A 21,649-nucleotide genomic window follows, 5' to 3' on the forward strand; every position below is an offset into this window, starting at 1 on the left:
TCGACTCCGACTCCAACTCTGGCTCTTTTGTTTATAAATCAATAATAGATTTATGTATACATAAATAAATTGCTAATATTCGATCTACACTATAGACGTATTGTATATGTATACCTCGGCACTATGTAGAGGAGAAACAGTTAAAGTTATGGTAGTAGTATTTTCTAAGTATTTCCTGAAAGTGAGAAAGTAACAGTCGTGTTGTGTTGTATCAGAGTTATCTGTTCCATATTCTTAGACTTTAAGGGGGTAGTACACCCTCGATTTGTAACTAGAAAGGGACTAGAATCTTACTAGAAAAATCAATTGCAAAATTTGCCACCGAAGAAACAAACAGACAAACAAGAAAGCGAGGTAATAAAAACGTGGTAAAATTGGTCGAAATATGGGTTTGCGCGCTTCGGTTGTTTGACCTTATTTGAGCAGATTTTGGGCTGGGTGAGGGCTCATTCTAAAGAGGAAGGTTAGGTGCAGTGCGCTCTGGTCATGATTTTAACGAGATTATGTTTATATCTAATAATATGAGGGCCCAAAGTAGAGTAAAAATCTAGGGAAAAACCTGCAGATTTCAATGCATTTTTCTGTCTCTAAAAGACTTTTCGACTGCCATGATGACCAGAGCGCACTGCGTTGAACCTTCCTGTTTAGAATGAGCCCTCACCCAGCCCAAAATTTGCTCAAATCAGGACAAAAAATCGATGGGCGCAAACCCATTTTTCTAGTAAGATTCTAGCCCCTTTCTAGTTACAATCCAGGGTGTACTACCCCCTTAATACAATATTTCAACTATAATATTTATTCAGTTTTATTACAACTCTTAACACTTTACCTACCGGAAGCCTATTAATAGGATTTTCAATAATTGTGCTGTACCAAAAGAAAGCATAGAAATTTTCTTTTACATTGCAATCTTAAACGAAACTATTAGATGACGTTATTGAGGGTGACCTGTCAGTTCACAATGATAATTGCTGTTATTATTGAAGGTTCCATTAAAAAGTGTTTATCCATGTACCATGGATTTTTCAAAATTATGCAATGATCACCGATCGGTAATGTGCTAATTATTTTGAGTACATATTATTTCAATTTGGAGAGTCGGAGTCGAAATCGGCGCCAGAGTCGGAGTTAGATTCGGAGTCGGAGGTAAAAAAAAAAGAGGAGTTGGAGTTAAGAATTTTGTCTACCGACTCCGAAGCCATGAAAAAGAGAGTTCGATGCATGTATCGATAGTGTTAATCGAAGGAACATGTGCGCCGCGTCGTCGTACATGTCCGGGACAGGCCCGAAAGGGTTAAGCGGCAAAGGGGATGATGAAGAAGCTGACTTGGCAAGGTGATTGTGTGGCAATTGTGCCGAAGGTGTCACGGATTCGAATGTAGACACCTCCCCAGTGGAGAGGGAACACAGTCGGCCTATGTTTTCGACAATGGAGCTAGCCGGTTCTATAATAGTCCCACGTTCCAAATCACTTATGTCTCCTCGCGAGAGCCGCCTTATAAGATCATCTTACCGCGAGGATCGCCGATCAACAGATTCGCACACCTGCCCTGTTACCGGCTCTATCGATTTTCGATTCGATAGAGAATTGTATCGCGTGCAACTATTCTCACAATTTTTCCGTACATTTATTTCTAGTAAAAACCACGAACAGAAAAAAAGTAAAGTGGAAGTAAATTGAATCTTCAATTCTAAAGCGATGTGTGAATATTGTTTCAAGCGATCTAGTAACCTTTTCGGTCAAACGATCGAGCGATTACTCCGCTCGTTGCAAAAACTTCCGCTTTACAATCCGTTTGCATAACATTGTGATAACGATTTAACACGATACACGGTCTAATTCGATCTACACTGCACAGACTTCTTATCAGAGAAACTCATTGACTGCTGTTAATCATTGATTATGAAAGTCAAAACGATCGTTATGGTCGTTCGGAGCTAAATGGAGCACGTTTACGCGTGAGTTTATTAACAATGTTTGTTTATAGCATTTTTCCACTGCGTAACGTCTTACATACTCAAAAAAATGATAATTTTTTAAATATTGGACTATACGATTTGAACTGTTCTTAGAAGTTAGAGCAACCAGTTTACTGCGTGATGTGGAAAGAAATTTTGTCAAAAATTGTTCACGATCCAATTTTATTTCTGCACATTGTGCAAATGTTATTTTCGTAATGGTTTATCACGATTTTATCTGGAATTCCTGTAACGATAAGCACGCCGACGATCAATAATGTGTGGCAGACTCGACGAGAGGTTAAAGTATATCCCACGAGAGAGTAACCCCGCGGAAAGACCAGTTTTCGTTCGTCTTTGCGCATCTTCGCCCTAATTGGTTCCAGAAAGTGGAGAGAGGGTAGTGAAGTGAGAGATGATAGGCTCGCTGCGCCCCCGCCATCTTCTAAGCTGCGCGAAACGGGATTACTCTGTCGTGGGATATACTTTACATAAACATAAAACCTTGTGGAAAACAAAAATGTTTTTCACGGGGGAATAATGTTTGTTCGTTATCGGGTATACCGAATTTGATGTACAGATAAAGAAAACAGAGATATCGGCGATATTTCGTTCGTATTTGTTGCCGAACGAATTGATTAGAAGAATACCATGATCATAAATCATCGGCAAGATTCTGATCAAAAAACCGAATAATTCACTAGGTTTCAAACTGTGCTGGTGGATACGAGTTCCTAAATTTTCCATGCGTCTGCTGGTTCTGTTGTTGCTTTCTACAATGCGCTAATGTGTTGTAGAAACGTGTCCCCCTCTACTAGCACTACTATTACTGGCAGAGAGAGAGCCTTTTCCCCTCGATTCCTTCTCCCTCCCCTCATCTGGCGTCACTGCTTCAACCTGTGCAACTTTTTAGTCGAACTTCGAGAAAGTGGGATCAAATAAAATCCCATTGTCAGCGGTAGCAGCCTTCGTCGATCCAAAATGAATAAAAATAAAAAGAGAACTCACATTAGGCTACTTGACTTATAGCTCGCGTGGAAGATAAGCCCGGTAAATATAGATAAAACGGCGTTCCTTGCGGAACATTTAGGTGCGTGGGCGTGTTACGTAACGCCAAACCCTGGCACAGGAGCCGAACTCGATAGTAGTCGATTGTCAGGCGCTGTTGGGTAGCTGTTGCTGCGTGATGTTTCTACAATGTAGATAAAGAATCATTGTCTTGCCAGCGGTCGCTTTCGACATTCTACAAAAATCTGCAGAGCGTTCTAAATCGTGTTCTCCCGATGGGGGTGCCGAGGAAATCCGAGGAGCGGTCGAAATTTCAGATTTCAATGTGACGCAGTGAACGAATTCGTCTGCGGGACGAGTTGATCGGAGTTTCAGCCCTTATTTGGGGAATGGCGGCGCAGACTATCGTTTAAACTGTTCCTGAAATCGTGGAATCGGATATTCGAGCGCGATGGGGGACGGATCGGGCCGAGACAGAGTTCGCTAAAACGTAGAAAGCGATATGAAGAAAACGGGGTAAGGAAACCGGGAGGACAAAGGAACAAATAAAGAGAGAAGGGGTTGTAGAGGGTTGGGAAACGTATCGAGGGCAGGTTCGCTTTCCCAGCAGCCGGTCCTACTGCGCAGACGCTTTTCCATTTTCATCGATGATACAGTGCCGAGTCATAGACCGAATTCGAGGCTGCACCCGGCAACAGATTCCAACCCGCTCCTCTATTTGTCACGTTCCATCGGTCAATCATTTCCCCAGTCTCTCTGTCTGCCAATCATCATCAGCTTTGCACAGTTTCGAGCACGCTGATCGTCGAACGATTGCGCTAGAAAGGTCCCAAAAATCGAAACAGTTTCGTTGCGCTCGTAATCAACTTTCAGATCCAGAATTTTCGGCAGACTGTGTATAAATAAATTGGGAAACCTATTGTTGTACAATTGATCTTCGTGTTTCCACAGCAAGGAGAATGACACGAGCCTGTAATAGGCTGAGGTAATAGAAAACTCGATAGTTTACGAAATGTTGCATTTCTCGCGTCTATGAATGAACACTCTGATAAACTGCAGATACGGGATTGGTAAACATATTACATATGCATATGTATTATATATAGCCTGTCAACGAAGGACGCAAAGTTTGAAACAACGTTCAACGTTTGAAAATAAATTTTCGAGGACCCGTATCAGATAGAAAATTATTTTCTTCGCGAAAACGACGGTGAATGAAACATTCGCGAAATGTTTTACATACCGTGGTGTTCAAATACTGGTTTAAATACTGTACTGTTAAAACATCGTTGCATCAGACTGTCAAGAAGACAGACCAATCAAAGCGCGTTGCGAATTCTTTCGAACGACCTTGGGAATCATCCTCTTTTCAAGGAGACACATTCTTGGGACACCCTGTACATATCTCGTTTGCATTAATTCGCGCGCCGCGATGCAGTCGGCCCGTCGCGCGCGCACGCAGGGTGTCCCGAAGTGCATTGTAGATCCATTGCACTGTGCACAGCGTAAAGCACAAGGCGACACACGTTCTTTGCACTGCCTAGCCGATCGTTGGTTCGCGCAGCCGCATTTCCGGTAGCCTGGAAAATTTTCTGCATCCACCCTCTTCCGCTTTGAACTGTTACGTCGACTGAACTCTCCTCGCCGATGTCTTTTCACGCAGATCAATGACGATTCGACGTCGTTCCGGTAAACATCCACGCTTATTATGCAGCGAAGCTTTCAACCTTGGATGCAACCGTCTCGCGAAACTCCTCGGACACCTGCTCTATTGTCCGTACTATTCCGACACTTATCGTTCTAGCTATAAATGCCAAAAGTTATGGCAACGTTTAGAATGCAGCGTTATACATATGGAAAAGAGAATTTCGCTGTTATTCAGTTCCATTTGTTTTCGATATGAAAAGGTTAGGAGAAAATTCACAGAGATCTTTCGGAAGAGCGAAGGGCACGTGCTGTAGAATTCTACAATGGTCACTGGCAAACATGAACTGTTTCGTCAGACAAATGCTAATTCCGGCGAATAGATCAGGCGAAAGAAAGCGTGTTCTCTGTGGGTCAGCAGTGACTTAAGTCCCGATATACACGTTCGCACACGATAAATATGCATTAGCCTGGCGATACGAAAGGTTTCGTCATCTCTCGTAGATATACCGTGCATCTGAACAGTGAAAATGCTAAAGAGCGTGGATAATAGTTGTATTCGATACGTTGGTGACCCGCGATACGATAAGACCACGGCCGTCACGCACGCATTTATCGCTTCGGTTAATGACATCTGCGAGTGTTTCATAACTGTTATTGATTCTTGCGGTTCGTCGTGAAAATGTCATTTATGAATGAAGGATCCTCGCTGAGTCACTGGTGACCCACGATCTCGCAAATACGTAACATACGGCAATCGTGTACAGTGGATAACCGAAGCATTCTTTTAAAAACGAATCACTTACTCGAGATTCGACTCAACAGTCGTTCTTGAAATTGAACTCTCAACAACCCAATTTAAATCGAAATTCAAATTCAACTCTCAGGAATTCAATTTAAGTCGAAATTCACCTTTCAGTCGTTATTAGACTGCGGATCTTTATAGGAAAATAAAAAACATACGCGTAGAAAACCACGCGCGGCAGAAGTGAAACTTCTTACAGTCCAGTAATGTTAGAAGTTAATTAAGATTGGAAATGGTAAATAATCCTAATGAAGCGACAACAAGATCAGGAATAACTCTCGATGCAGTATTTGCAAGACATTTAGACAAAATTGAATCAAGAATATTTATATCATATTTTAGCTATCACAAGCCAATTGTTTCAATGATAGAATCATAGAAAATCATAGAATATAGAAAAAAATAATAAACGATCAAAATTTGCGACGCAAAGAAGGAGAGCATATTGGAAAGAAAGAGACATAGTTCATAGTATTTCCCATACGCTCTCCTTCTTTGCGTCGCAAATTTTGATCGTTTATTATTTTTTTCTATGTTCTATGATTTTCTATTATTCTATCATTGAAACAATTGGCTTGTGATAGCTAAAATATGATATAAATATTCTTGATTCAATTTTGTCTAAATGACTTGCAAATACTGCATCGAGAGTTATTCCTGATGTTGTTGTCGCTTCATTAGGACATTACTAGACTGCAAGAAGTTTCACTTCTGCCGCGCGTGGTTCTCCACGCGTGTGTTTTTTTACTTACCTGACACCAGTCAAAATTTTTCAGGTTAGTTTAGAACAAGGATTTGGATAATTGTTTATAAATCTTTCAGTCGGAACAAAATCCGATGAGAAACTGCATGTGAAAGTAGCTGGAGGTTGATTCTATGTTATCCAATTGCAAATGTTCACAAATTAACTCTGGTTAATTAGTTATTCCATAATGCGTAAGACAAGGAGGGTCAAACTGTGCGACAAGGACAGACATACATAACATACCACTTCTCCAAAATTTGTTAATAACTAACAATTTAAGCATCAAACCTGCATAAAACTGAAATGGGAATGTAGCCAAGGCTTCATTTTACATTCTACTAATCTTAAAAGTTCACCGATGAAGTCTTTAAAGTTAGTAAATTAATTATGAAAATGTTACTATGTCAAACTATTGGAGGTTATTCGCGGTCACTTCCGTAACGCTAGCAAATTCTAGCCCCCTCAACAAAGAAGTTTCACTTTAAAAATGTTTGCATTGATTGCAAGACGCAGGAGCCAAATAAAAATTTCATTCTTCTTTTAATTATCTTCTCAAGGTGATACTAGTACATTGGTGGCCTAAATCTTTTCGATACCACTACTGTTTTAAATTGTTCGTGCCCATTTTTGTCATAAATCCATAAAATCCGCAGTCTAGTCATTATATTGAAATCTAAATTTAAACTCAGACCACCTTCATAATTACGGGCACACATATTTGTCCAACAAGAGCGGCGTCTTTAACAATAATTATAGACGCCGCAGGAATTCCATTCCACGGTTGCAACTCACAAGAGATAACAGTAGTATAGGGGTGGAACGTACAGGCAGCGAACGCGAAGCATTTAAACTTTTCTAGAGACATTGTTTCCGCTTAGAATAGTTTCACGTGCGTCGGATCGACGACATTTCCTCAACCGTTAAACTTTGATGATTTTATAGCGTGACAATGTAACCTGGGGAAAAGTTCCGCGAAGAAAGGTTGAAAATATATCGTCGGGCGTGGACTCGCGACGGCGAGCACGTTAACATCGGAATTTCACAGTGTAACACTATAATCAAATCATGCGTCTGCGGGGGATAACGTTAAACGGATTATTGTTCTTTTACCCCTTGCGAAATCTTGACGGGGGTGAGATGTACACTTGCATGTGCAGCGAACAGTGCAGTGGATCGTTGCACTGTGGGCTGCTAGGGGAACTACCCCTAACAGACTACCACTGTTTTAACAAATTCATTAATTTCGTCACCGCTAAAAATTGCTGTTCCATTATTCAAAATATTGTTTACTCTATTAAATATGTTGGTGTCTAATCAATAGACAGCGGATATTATGCATTTATCACAAAAATGAGTAGGTGCAAATTGAAACGGTAGAAATATTAGAAGAATTTAAAAATAATGTTACATAATTTTCAGCCTAATAAACGTATTAAGAAAGAAGATCAATTTCTATTTCATTCCAGTTTGTTGCAATTCGAGTAGAAAATTTCTATTTTGCATAAAGACCCGCTGCCTACTAATCAATTACTAAACATTTAAGAATTGTGTGAGATGTTATATCAGTCTCATATCCGTAAAATGAAAGAAAGTTATATTAGAATCGAATTACATATTCTAGGTCGGTAGAAATGTTTAATTTTCAAGTTCAGATAGTTCCCCGAGTGCAAAGGGTTAACAAAAGATAAAAGTGCAAGAAAAGAGAAGCAAAACGCAAGGTTGCTTGTCTGCGCAGTTAGCCTAGCTCGCGAGCCCCATCGACGGTCTCGTAATTAATTATACCGCGGCGCGTCGCCCCTTTGGCCGGTGTGCAAATAATTGCGAAGCGGGGGCGGCAGAGAGTGACGGTGATATTTTAATCACCCTGTAGATATTCGCCGGCGGTCGTAGACACGAGCCGGTCGGTTCGCTTAACGACAAGCCTTGTGTCTTGCGCAGGCTCGTCGAGAGTGTGAGAGAAACTGGCCTGGTATCACGCATGCGAGTGCGAGGGTGTTGGCCGAGTAGCTAAGGGGAGTTGCGGGGGCGGATAGACAGGGGACGATGATGCGAACGGGACGAGGAAAAAAATGCAAGCACCGCTGGGGATGAGCCGGCGAAGGAAAATGTTTAAAGAGACGGGCCGAGAACCGAGGGGAAAAATCGCTGGAATGCGCTGGAAATCCGTGCGGCGAGGGTGAAATTAGCATCTCGGTTATGGGAATGGTCTTTTCAACCCCACGAGCGATAATCAACCTAACCGACTTCGAATGAGGCTCGAAGTTCAAGATACGAGCCGTTCCGTTCGATGGAATGGATATAATTGGTAAATTGATTCGTGGTTCTCGTGATTAACCCTTTATTTGTGGGTCTTTATGCATTTATGGCTCCTGAAAATTTTGATAAAATGCTAGAATATACAATGCCACCGAATTTGATACGAGTTTTAGCTATTTCAGATCTATAAAAAAATAGTATTTCTTGATCACAACGCATTGCAATATTTGCATTCTAAAATCGGACATTTCATATGCAACAACCTAATACTTCAGTTCGTCGCAATTCAGGTAGGAAGCTTTTATTTTGCATAAAGATCCGCTGTCCATCGATAACGCATACATATTTATTAGACTCTGTTCGGAATGATCATGACGCGCCGATATGAAATTTCGGGAGATGATCAGTACCGTAGGAAAATCAAAAAATGCAATAATAGGGGACGAACGAGGGGGCAGGATTAAATCCCGGAAGAAGACGAACCTAACAAGATTGCGTAGACGGCGGCGGCAAGACGAGACAGGTGAAGGGTGGTTGACAGTGGTGAGTTAGCTATAGCGGAGGGGCTCGCGAAAAGGGGGAAGGAAGCGTGCGCAAAATGGGGGTGGCTAGTGGGGGTGTGGGCGATGCAAAATCGTTCGCGGCTGCACAGTCGCAGGAGGATCGAACGGCGGCTGCCAGTGTGGCTTACACCGGCGCAGCATTCACTTCCGGTTCCTTCGTTTCCGTCGACTGTCTCTTTAGCAGAGACGGGACGAGCCATGCTGCTCGACGCTGGTTGACGCCGCGGTCACGCAATCGTCATCGTCCGGAGATCATCAACGGAGGTCATGACGCTGGCCGGAAGTGTCGCGGCCCGCGGGTGATTGCTCTCGATCGTTTCATCTTCGAATCGCGTCATCTGTCTGTCTCTCTGTCTGTGATCCCCGGTTGCATTCGGTGGCTTTCTCGATGCCGCCGGATCCAGAATACCTTGGATACCTTGAATCTCTGGATCCAAGATCCAATGGGAATTGATATCGTGGTTTCTTACGAGAAACATCATCTTCTGTGACTTTGCCGCCTTGACGAACGTGAGCTTTGGAGTTTTTCCGTTGGGTCGTAGTTGCAACCAACGAGGGTTTTAATAACACTACAATTTCTATTAAGTCGGTCGGAAAGTCATTTCGGGGTTTTCGTGGAGAAATCTTTTTATATATATATTCTAAATTTTCACTCACTTCCCTTATTTCGTCAAAGAACAGAAAACGAGTACTACATTAATTAAAATAGACTTCATGCAGATTTCATGCATTTACTGTAAAGAGGAAAACAAAGGGCTATATGATGATTGAACGACAATTTTTATGTTGCATAACGATCCACAGCGGTCTGCTAATAAGACGCTAGATATTTCAAGATCCTCTCTCGATCCAGACATCCGTATCTCCGCAAATTTCAACCGCAGTAGTCGACAGTAGATCACAGGCTCGTTAGAGCAGATTCTACTCGCAAACGAAACCACTTAGAACCCTCGAAACCCTAGAAATTCCATTCTACACGATTCTGCCTCCGGCGCGGCGTCTCGCGAAGCCTCGAGAGTATACGACTATCTTCTATTTTAACGTCTGTTCAAATAGTCTCCGGGGATGAGACACAGTGGAATCTTTCCTGAAGTCGTGCATGACAGGTCAGGGAATTAATCAGGTATCGTGAGACCAGCACGTGATACCACGAAGCCGGCTATGGTCTCATTCATAGTGCATCTCTCGTGCGAACAAACGGCGAAACGTGTTTCGCGTAATTGCGTCTGGTGACGCAACCACTTGGAAACCCGATAAAGGACGTTTCAGGAAACTGTCCGTGCCGTGTTCAAACTGTTCTGAACTCGTTCCGTCGTCTGCCCGTTAAGAGGGCGTGAAACCCTGGAAGGAAACCCTTCAAGAAATTGGGTGAATCTACTCTTTTTTTTTTCTATATCTGTAAATGTCCGGTAGAAAGCCAAGGTTTATAGAAATTGGATTGCTGAGAGTTGAATTTGAATTTAGATTTAAATATAATTGAAAATTGAATTTGCCCATAATTATGAAAGTGATAAAAGTATAATAAAAATGACAAATTAATTTGTTTTAAATTTTCACACACGTAGACCACTTTGACAATTATGTGCTAATAATATGGTCCTTCGAATGGGTACACGAAGCACCCAGTACGACGGCTAAAAGGATTGCGAGGGTTGCGTTATGAAGCAACGACACGGCGGTTCTGTAAATGTCGTTATCGCGATCGATAGCTACGTGGCTGAAATTTCTCCGTCTCTCGTTGCACGGCATTCGTTTCCCTCGAAAGCGGCGAACGTGTGGGTGGGTGGCCGTGATAACAGACCGGTTACGTAACCGATGATAACGAGTGCGTCCTTCTCTTATAAACGCAGCTGGCTATCTTCTTTGAGCCACATAGAGACGATTGTCCCTGTACATTCAACTTCGTAACGTTTTCAGTTAGATTCACCCTTTTTTGAAGGGTTGTTCAACTGAATACAAAATCGGTGAATGATCGACAATGTCTATTCCCGTACAGGAAGCTCCGGCACCGAAATGACGAGTGCTTTCGTTCCCAAACAAAACGAAACCGCTTCGAACCGCCTTGTCCACTCGTCACACAGAAATCCACGCACGCTCTAGATTCCCATGCAGCCGCCGACCACGTTCCAAGTCAGAACTACTCGGACAGCCGCTGTTTGATCATATCTGGTACACACCGGTATGCTTTTCATTGATTGTCCGGTCTTTTACTTTTCCCGGCTTCCTCTCGGCATACAGGTCGAGCATGATGTCCGTCTTTTATCGCATCTGGACATGCCACAGGGATGGTTTCTTCTTTACTCGTTTACCGATGGCAAACTTGTAAACAATCTACTCGTTTACATAAGCTTTGCGCTCCAAGCTCACCCTTTTGCAAGTCCATTTCAACCTTACCCAAATCAATTTCACAGTTTGGCAAATCGATTTCAACCATTAGAAATATTTAAAATTAATTATTTATTTGTTTAGACACGCGGGAACGGTGTAATTACTGCGAGGGAATCGTAAGAGTCAGTACTTTCAGTTTTTAAATTTATTAACCAGAAAATGGCTAGAATGAATACAAGGTTTTGCACTCTGAATTCACCCTTTTGCAAATCAATTTCACCCATTAACGCTGATATATCGATTGCAAGATAATTGAATTTCATTTCGTCTTGAAAGAAATACGTAACATTCATATTTGAAAAATACCTGATTTGCAAAAGGTTGAAATTGACTTGCAAAAGGGTGTATTTCGAGTGCAAAACTTGTGGAACGTGCAGGACTGCGAGTACAACTGCGACTGCAGTCGTATTTTTAAATGTAACTAAGTCTGCTTTGTTTTTGTTACATTGATTCCTGTATTCCGAAGAAAACAGTGTTTTTCACGGATGAAATTTATAGATCCTAATCATGGTATTATAGAACAGTTCGGTATATTTTTAACTGTCGAAATAGTGGGAGAGTAACTCAAGATCACGTTTGCGCGAGGCGTCATCGATTCATCTGGCAGCCATTTACGCTTTCGACACTTGGCTCATCGATCCCCATTACTCGTCCTCTTTTGCAATTTTGTTTGCACAGGTATCGGTCCGTCTGTCCATCCGATAATTGACCTATTTGCGCGGCTCTCGTGCGCATTTGAAAGTCATGTTACCGTCTCTAGCATCTCCGAATAATATACCCGCTACCATTTCGAACAGTCTCTGACAACATTTATTTTTCACAGGTTTATTCACAGATTATTTTCTCGGTTGTTTATACTAGCTTCGTTCCTATATTCCACTGATTCATTGTGTGATTACTGTTTAATTCTACTTGCTTTGGAGATCAGAGAAAATTAGATAACGTTTATTGGTTACTTCTACTCACGCTAACCATTACGTCTATGTTTACCTAACTATTGAGCGTGTGTTTGTATTGTGTGATTTGTACGATCGTTCGATGCAAATTGCTGTGATACGAGGATCCAGGGAAGAGAGATGATTGCGTGATTCTTGGAAGTAGATGCGGTCAGCTGTGCCAGACACGTTAACTTGGAGACACCGAAAAGTATAGAATGATTATAGAGGCTAATTGAGATGGACGGTGTTGTGAAAAATCCCTTTTTATCGAGTCTTCTCTTTCTTCCTAGAAAGTTCTCTAAATTTCCAATTTTATAGAAACTGATTGAAATGAACGATGTTGTAAAAAATCTGTTTTTCATCGTGTCTTTCCGGAAAATTCACTGAATTTCCAATTTTGTACAAACTGGTTGAAATGAACGATGTTGTAAAAAATCTATTCTTATCGTGGCCTCTTGTCTTTTCTTTCCGGAAAATTCGCTAAATTTCCAATTTTCTAGAAACTAATTTGAAATGAACGACATTGTAAAAAATCTTTTCTGAACGTGTCTTCTTGTTGTTTCTTGCCAGAAAATTCAGTAATTTCTAGTATCAAGAAATGTGCCGACTGCATTCGACTAACACGTTTAATTTGAATGAAACAGCACAGGACACACCAACAAATCTGCTCGCCGAAAATCTAAACAATGTCTTTGACACGTTGAAATCTCGACTGTCAGACGTCGTCGGTCGAACAATTCCTCGTTTCTCAATGGATTGTCTGGCCGGGCGTGCGAATATAATTGCACGCGATAAATGGTGGATTAATTTATAGTGTCGGGCGTGATTAAGAAGGCGAACGGCGGCCAATTATTCTACACCGAATGTGACGAGAAACGCGGAAAGGTCACGAACGAGAAGCAGCAACGCTTCGGCGCGCTGCAATTATGGCACCGGCTCTAAATGACACTAATTTCTGCTCACAGCTTGAGCTAGCCGCGATCTTTAATCAGCGGCGCACACATGGAGAGAAATTTCAGGCTAGACATGTTTCTCGTCTTCTCAACGACAAATTCAATCACATATTCAATATTTCATAAGAGGCTTTCGATAGACGAAGAGATAATCAAATTAATCCAAGGACTTACATAAAAGTAGCAATTTTCAGTTCTGATGCACGCACCTAACGAATTCAATATAATCAGGATTTTCACAGTTCTGATAGACGCACACAACAACAAATTCATGAAAAATGTAACCATGATTTTGGTGGACTTTCATAAAAGACTTTCGACAGACGAAGAGTCAATGAAATTATTCCAAGGACTTACATAAAAGTCGCAATTTTCACAGTTCTGATGCACGCACCTAACAAATTCAATATAATGAGGATTTTCACAGTTCTGATAGACGCACACAACAACAAATTCATGAAAAATGTAACCATGATTTTGGTGGACTTTCATAAGAGGCTTTCGACAGACGAAGAGTCAATCAAATTATTCCAAGGACTTACATAAAAGTAGCAATTTTCAGTTCTGATGCACGCACCTAACGAATTCAATATAATCAGGATTTTCACAGTTCTGATAGACGCACACAACAACAAATTCATGAAAAATGTAACCATGATTTTGGTGGACTTTCATAAGAGACTTTCGACTTACATAAAAGTAGCATTTTTCACAGTTCTATTAGAGAGGCTCGCAGTGGCAGCCTCGGTCGTGTTTATCTTCGTATTATATTGATTTTGCGGAAAGTGCTGTCGGGTTAACAATCTCCCGAGCCTCTTTCTCTGTCTCCTTCCCTCGAGGAAACGGTAAATACCGGCGCGTTTTATGTAACGCGACAATGAAGCGGCGTGCAACCTACTTAGCAGTCGAGGTGACTTGCGAGCCATCTGTAAATTCGCAGGTTTTTCTCTCGAGTTTTCGTGAGGCCCGGTTATTTACATAGAGGCAACAAGTCAGCGCGATTGTTGCCCTGGCCATTTGTCATGTGACAGTCGGTTGGAACGTTGTACGTTGTACCGTGTTCTCGCAAACTTGTCATACGAGGCGACACCGGTACGGCTCATTTGCGTTGGCGCTGTTCTCTCAATGATCCTCGACGAGGAACATTCGGACAGTTTTGTCATCGGAATTGTCATCGGCCACTCGTATCCAGAAAGAACGGAAAATTTCATTTTCAACATTGTAGCAAATCGAACAATCAATGAGAAATATTTCCAGAACAATTAATATGAACGTTTCGTACGATGCTGTTTGTCAGAGCGACAGGAATTTCGTTTTCAACATTGTGGCTAATCGAGAGCAATCTTGATCTAACGATCTCGATTAAAAATAATTATGATAAACAATTAATATGAACGTTCCACACGATGCTGTCAGAGCGACAGGAATTTCGTTTTCAGTTGGAAATGTATGTGACACAGCAGGCCTGCTGGAAGCCGTTTAGTACAATGCGTTCAACTGGACGAAGTATTTAAAGTGCTTTCTATTTGTTACTTAAAATACGGCCGCGGTACGTTGAACCCTGAAATCTGATTAAAACTAGAACGGCCGGCTTTGCGTGCACTGCAACTCGGAAGGCAAAACGGCACACCGAAAAAGCTTTTTCTCTCGTTGGTAGGAAAGGGGGACAGAGATAACTATGCTAATCGTTGTCATTAACAGAGTACTCGTCTATATGCAAATTCGTATTTTTACGGACACCGAAATCTTCAACTGTGCACTTTCATATTTGAACGAAAGCGATTCGTAGACCCTCTTCAAGATGATCGATTATTAGGTCGTTCGGAAATTAATTTCGTTCGTCGTGAAGTGATGGCAAAACTTCTTTTAAATGGTGAAAAATTGGCTCTCATTTTCCCTTGAGAAATCTAAGTTATTATCACTAGACTGTGGATCTCTATGCATTTAGAACAAAATTGTTGGAAAATTTTAAACATTGAAGATGTCAATTCTATTAAAATCGTTGAAGACAGAAATAACATTTCTAATTTCTACTTCAAGAGATCATTTATTTCTGAGTATAAATCCTTGAATTTTTATATGAAATTAATTTAAGATTTGAATTCTGGGAAATTTCAAGTTCAAATTAATCTAAATTTCATGACAAATGGTTAGATAAAAGATTTGGGGTGTGTAATTTTAAGGGGGATACGAATGACTTTCCGAACGATCTAGTCATAAATATTATTCAGAACATTTCGTGATAAAAATAACAAGTTCGCCACCAGTAGACTAAGAGTCCCATCGACGTGGGGCCCCATGGTCCCCCTACCCTCATAGGCGAGATCTCAGCCATTAGCCGACGTTCGCCAAAGTCATTGAATGAAGCGGAGGCCATCTTCAGCGGCACGGTTATCGCAGCGCCGGCGGCCACTGGTCCTCGTCCGTTTTCTATTCTAATTCTGATGCTATTCTAGTCCGCGAACGGTGGCCAATGGGCTACGTCCGCCACTGAACTGTTCTCTCTCGATCTCCTCTCCTCTCCTTTCCTCTCGTACCCCTCTGCACCCCCTGCCTTGTGTCAACCGCAGTCGTTCTCGAGGCATCGCGTGCGCCAGATTATCCGACTACATCCTCGTTTTATCTGACGCGTGATCGACGACAGTGCGTTTACCCTTAGACCAAGGATAATCACCCGAAAAGGACACCTAACCATCCTAGATTAACCCGGGAGAGTCGTCTGAATCACCTGGGGACCCATATAAGCAACCTTGAAAATGCTTGGCGAGTCTTGTTTCTTGATGTAACCATCCAAAAAGGACATCCAGTTGATCCTAGATCAATTCCGAAGAGGACGCTTCTTCTAAATCACCTGGGGACTCAGATAAGCAACCTTGAAAGACACCCAGCCGATCCTAAATCAACCCCGAAGAGAATAAAGACTATAGACCACCTAGGATCCTAGAAGAGCGACCTTGGAAACGGTTGGCAAGTCCCTTTGATCAACCTAGATCAACCCCGAAGAGAACACAATCACCTGGGGACCTAGAGAAACGATTTTCGGTAGATCAATCTTCTTAATCCTGACGAGAGGCAGTGCTCAGAGTGAAAGAGGATCGCTACCCCGAGGAAAAGAGGGTTCTGAGTGCAAGGTGTCTTCGAAGGCCTAACCAAGAAGATGCAGTGGCGCCGACAGCGAAGGGTCACCCACGTGATCGGCTCCTCCAATCACGTTCTACTTTTAGCTAGGTACCAAGACGGTACGGAACCTTGAAGAAGATGCTGGTCCTGGATTGTAGATCGGGCTTTTGCGGGCTTTTCTTTTTCATTTTCCTTTTCTGCCTGTTTCTACACGCTGTAGAACGGTTTTGTAGAGCTTGATGCTTTCTTAGAGGGTAGTGGAGAGCAGTGCTGTCCAGAATAGAGATGTTGCTAGGCTTTTTCTTGGTCATTGTTGTCGGTATTATAGAATAATGCACCGTCGGACAGTTGACAGAGAAGAAAAATGGGACAGTGTGATCCAAGAGGTCTGTCTTTAAGCGTGACAGACGAGGACAATCAACGTCATTGACAATGTAACGTCATTAGCTCTCGTCACTATAACTGTCCGCGAGCATCTTCGAGCGCTTTGTCTTTCACTAATGCCGTTGTCGTTCGTTGGCAGCGCGTCACGCCGGTAATGAACGGAGATTTAGATCTATAAATGATTTCATTTTGATGGTAATCTCAATCTTACAAAGCCAGCAAACTTTTTTATCCGTGGATTGCACTGACGTAGATGCTTGAACACCGAAATTTATTAATACGAGCTACTGAAAATATTGATTGCATTACGATTGGATCGTCGTCTTTATTAATGACGTTGGATTTAAATTAAATATTCGAGTAATGCAATAAACATTTCCAGCAGTGTGTTTTCTAAAGATTGCATACACAAGCGTGTAGACGAGCTTTGTATCCGCAAGTGCACCGACAATAGAGTTCATTACCAGAATCAAATATCTCCGCGAGCATCGAGAACTAATCGGTCCTGTCGGTTCGTGATCGAAAAGTTAGTTAACCGGTTAATCGGATGCGTTCGATTCGTCGATGTGGAATTTCGTTTCAAGAAATTTGATTCGGAAAGTCTGTTCACCGCCGGGCTTAACCTAATTGGATTTGTACACGCTCGGATCTGTTTTGTATTCGCAATACATAGCTGGAAAGCGATAATCGGAAAAGCCGTTCGAATGGAAATCCTGACGGCGCGCGGCGCGAGAACGATGCTCCCGATGTTTTGCCTACGGAGTTGCCAAATTATTCCTGAAATTAGAAATTCTATATTTCGCAATGAATCACTATAGTCCCAGTCAAGAAAAGCGAGTTCGATATTCAAGAAGTGATTGTGCCCGTAATTATGAAAGTCTAAGTCAGGGGGGTTTCAACTTGTAGCTCGCGAGTTATACGCGGCGCCCCATACCTCTCTATCAGTAACCCGCTCTTTCTAGAATGGATTAGGATTAAGCTTGGGTTCGATCGGAAAATATCGGAGCCAAGAGTGCTATTTTCTCTTATCGGTATCGGCTGGATATAGTGTACCACGCAAGTTGTATTAACAACCCTCTGATACGCAAACAGTCGGATTCTTAGGTAGCGGCTACCGGCACGGCGCGCGGCGTGTAGATACTCGGGTGACGAATTCCATCCGTAACAAGACTCGGTGCGTGTATTTGAATTATGCTCTTATCTCGGAGAATGCCCATGCCATCTCTCCATTTCAGCAACGCGAAACTTGATGTATAGTAATCTGAGATATGTAGTATAGGATCCAATGGTCTGAACCAGGATCCTCTTAACCTCTGAACCAGGGTTTCCCAAACTGTGCTCCGTAGGAAGGTAGCAAGTACTCCTACCCTTCAAATTACACAAGGTGCTCCGTGTCAAAATTCAAAGACCCTCAAAGTGCTCCATCAAAGAAAAAGTTTGGGAAACCCTGCTCTGATCGAAGTGTCGCCAAAGATCTGACACCGATGTGTTACCTCTGTCGACAGATCCACCAGGCGAAGAGGACGAAGAGGAAGGATTACGGAACGGGTACGTGAAGAGCCGTGACAAGGACTCGGGCACGCACAATTTCGAGCGTCACCGACAAGATGGCTACAAACCTCGAAGAAGCGCCAGCGGTGGTAGCAGCGGATACCATGGCGGAGGGTCGCGTTCACACAGAGACGAGTCCGCTGGATCCCCGTCCCAACCAAAGACCAGTTTCAACGAGGACGACTACATGCGGATCGCCACGCCCCGACAGGATATGCTGTTCAAGAAAGGCTACTTCTCCAGGAAAAAGCTCTGGGCTGGGAACGCCAGCACGAGCGCAACACCGTCGACCACCGAGAGCCAATCTGCTTCGCATTCCACCGCAGGTAGAGGTATAGGTAGAAGCGCAACGTATTTCATCGAGTTTCTGGCCCCTTCGTCCTCTTTGTCGCCCCACCCTGGCAGCGTGTTCCACCAGCAAAAAAAATATATTTTTCTTTAATGTGAAAAATATCGACTTGCATTTTGTAAAGGATGAGGAAGGTATAACTCGGCGACTTGAAACTCGGAATGGGGAACGACCGTTCCCAAACTGTCCTTAACCCCTTGCCGTGCGATTTTCTTCGTGGTTGCATTAACTACAACTTGTTTCTCTTTAATCATTTCACTGATGAGAACAAGATTTGTATAGGTTTTGCATTCCAAATTCACCCTTTTGCAAATCAATTTCTTTCATTATTTAGACACACGTGAACAGTGTCATTACTAAGGAAAACATAAGACTCAATGCTCAATACGGTTCAATAAACACATACACATGTACTTTCATTTTTAAAATTGATTAATCAGAAGATTTCAAGTGTTGGTCGGGAGTCTGACTCTTGATTATACGGCAAGGGGGGTAAATAGCTAAGCACTCGAGTAACAAGACAAAGTCTGTAGTACGGAATGTAACGCGTAAATAACAATTCGTGAGCCTAATCTGCCCAGACCATGGTACATTTCATTCATTCTGATAATACAGACGGCAGCGAAACGACCGAGGATCAACAGCTATTGGACAGGGACTGTGGAAACGGCGAGAATCCGCCGGTGGTGGAGCCCAGGGCGCAATTAAGCTACGGTGCATTTTACGATCATGCTAGCGGTTACTATTACGAATATCCGGTGATGTTCTTTGGTCCTACGCCAGTACCGGCACCGGTTGGACCGAGTGTCTTGGCGGCTGTACCTTGCGAACCGGTGCCTCTCAGGCCGATCGAGTGGATCAATCCTGCATTTATGCCCAAATTGGCTAATCAACCGTACTGCATGATGAACTACCAGGTAAAGATTAGAAATCCCTAAATCACGTGTATATCACGTACACGTACTTCGCTACGTGTCATTTTAAGGACACGGGTATTTCACGTATATTTAAACACACGTGTATCAACATTTTCATCAGCATTTTTTAATTCGCATCAATTTTTAGGATACAGTTACTAATTTCCAAAGGCGAAATATCTTTCTATTATATAAAATAGATATAAGAATTAATTTGGAAACCACTCCCATTAGAATCTGACATGTTTTAATGATCTCTTTTGGGATGACAACATTCTTAGCTGTAGGAAAAAAACAACCATGCCGGAGCAACTACTGTTGCAGATACGTTTAAACATTTTCTCGCCGGATCTACAATTCTCAGATGTTTCAATTCATCGTTGTACCAACAACCGCGAGATTTGTGAAACCATAGTCTCAATACGTAAATGAATTAATGTAGAAACCACTCCCGTTAGAAAAACGTAATCAACTAACCCTCTAGTATATCAAAGAAGAATCTGATATGTTCTTAATATCCTATCGATAAACGACTTCTTTTGAGAACACAATTTCGGAGCAACTACTGTTGCAGTTACGTTTAAACATTTTCTCGCCGGATCTACAATTCTCAGATGTTTCAATTCATCGTTGTACCAACAACCGCGAGATTTGTGAAACCATAGTCTCGGTACATAAATGAATATCAGTGTTCTAAACCTTCTACAAATTAAAATGTTCTACTTGAAACGACACGCACTAAGGTACGTGTATGTAAATACACGTGTGTAAATACACTAGTATTTCGTTCTAGACCTATAATATATACTAACGATCAAACAATGACCAATTACAGACGGGCACGGAGAGCGGGGCTGTGGTAGAGGAGACGACGGAGGTTCCCGTGGAGAACACGAACGGCACGTGTAACGAGAGCGGTACCGGAACCGGAAGTGCCAGTTGCAGCGGAAGCGTGGTCGGCGAAGAAGGCGAAGAGCAGCCACCAACGGAGGCGGCTACTAGCTCGAAGGAGAACCAGACCGACGGTGATCTTCAAACGGAAGAGCAAGTGGAAGAATTCTACATGGACGAGCAATACGTCGATGATCAATGCATGGTGAACGGGGTGAACGACGGTCCGTACATGAAGCCGATGCTGATGCAGCAGCCAGTGCACGTGTCACACGTGATACCAGCTGTACCGCAACCGTACATGTACCCAGGCCACTACATGTTCGGCCCACCTTTGGTGAACGTGAATGGTTAGTTGATTGAAACCGTAAAAGCACGCGTCAGGTCGATTCTCGACAGTTGACTCTCTCCTCCCTATTTTCTCTGTCTATCTATCTTGACCCTTTGGCTACCATACTACGTAGACTATGCCTCGCTCTCCCCTAGCTTTCGTTCTGTTCACGGACAGATGGACGGAACAACGGACGGACAAAGCAAAGGTTCTTTTTCTTGCGGCTAAGAGAATCTGCGCAAATGCGGACCACGGGGAGGGAGCAGCGTGCATCGCAACGTTGCGCAATCCGCCTCTCTTTGCGGTCGATCACAGCGACCTGGTCTGCTGGAATCTGTGATCCATTTTGGATCGCAGGTACCAGCTGTATCGATGAGCTCTCTCCATGACCTGCGCCCTTTTCACTCGTCAACACGATTACACAAATTCTAGACATTCATTCACCGGGCTAGCTCCCCTGACCTGCTTAACGTATGGTATACACCGTCAATATTACAGCTTTTACATGTAGGCGCTCTCGCTCGTTGCAATTCATAAGAAATACATTTTTAAGAAATATTAGGTCGTTCGAATTTCGCTTTTTCTGGAGAGTGGCATTGCTTTCATTCGTTATTACTAGACTGCGGATTTTATGCAATTATGGGAAAATTGGGAAGGTACAATTCAACATAGAATAAGGGTTAAGAGAATTTAGAAACATGAATTTAGATCCTTTCACATGGCCCCCTCCCTCTTAAAATGAACGCAATAAAATTAAGACAATTTAACATTCTTGAAAATAGAAAGAAAGTTTTATATGGTTTCTGTGTCCGGCGATGGATGCATAAAGATCCGCAGTCTAGTTATT

The 21,649-nt window shown here is 42.5% G+C and overlaps 2 protein-coding genes across 7 annotated transcripts in view; one reads left to right on the forward strand and one right to left on the reverse strand.

Moving 5' to 3' along the window:
- Positions 1-21,649, reverse strand: part of LOC143215535 (aladin) — a 54,362-nt gene that overhangs the window by 23,621 nt on the left and 9,092 nt on the right. The gene's annotated exons all lie outside the window — the stretch shown is intronic.
- LOC143215527 (uncharacterized) overlaps positions 1-21,649 on the forward strand; it is a 49,467-nt gene that overhangs the window by 20,411 nt on the left and 7,407 nt on the right. Inside the window, exons 1-5 of one of the 5 annotated variants that reach the window (XM_076437695.1) lie at positions 9,294-9,490; positions 15,904-16,498; positions 18,269-18,640; positions 19,279-19,580; positions 20,416-20,821. In XM_076437695.1, the coding sequence (XP_076293810.1) occupies positions 16,417-16,498; positions 18,269-18,640; positions 19,279-19,580; positions 20,416-20,821 (1,162 nt within the window). In that variant the 5' untranslated portion in view covers positions 9,294-9,490; positions 15,904-16,416. Of the gene's footprint in view, positions 1-9,293; positions 16,499-18,268; positions 18,641-19,278; positions 19,581-20,415; positions 20,822-21,649 lie in introns of those variants that run through there. The other 4 variants (XM_076437696.1, XM_076437694.1, XM_076437698.1 and 1 more) reach the window with 4 other exon arrangements.

This window comes from Lasioglossum baleicum, chromosome 14, assembly GCF_051020765.1.
Source record: "Lasioglossum baleicum chromosome 14, iyLasBale1, whole genome shotgun sequence".
NCBI lineage: Eukaryota > Metazoa > Arthropoda > Insecta > Hymenoptera > Halictidae > Lasioglossum > Lasioglossum baleicum.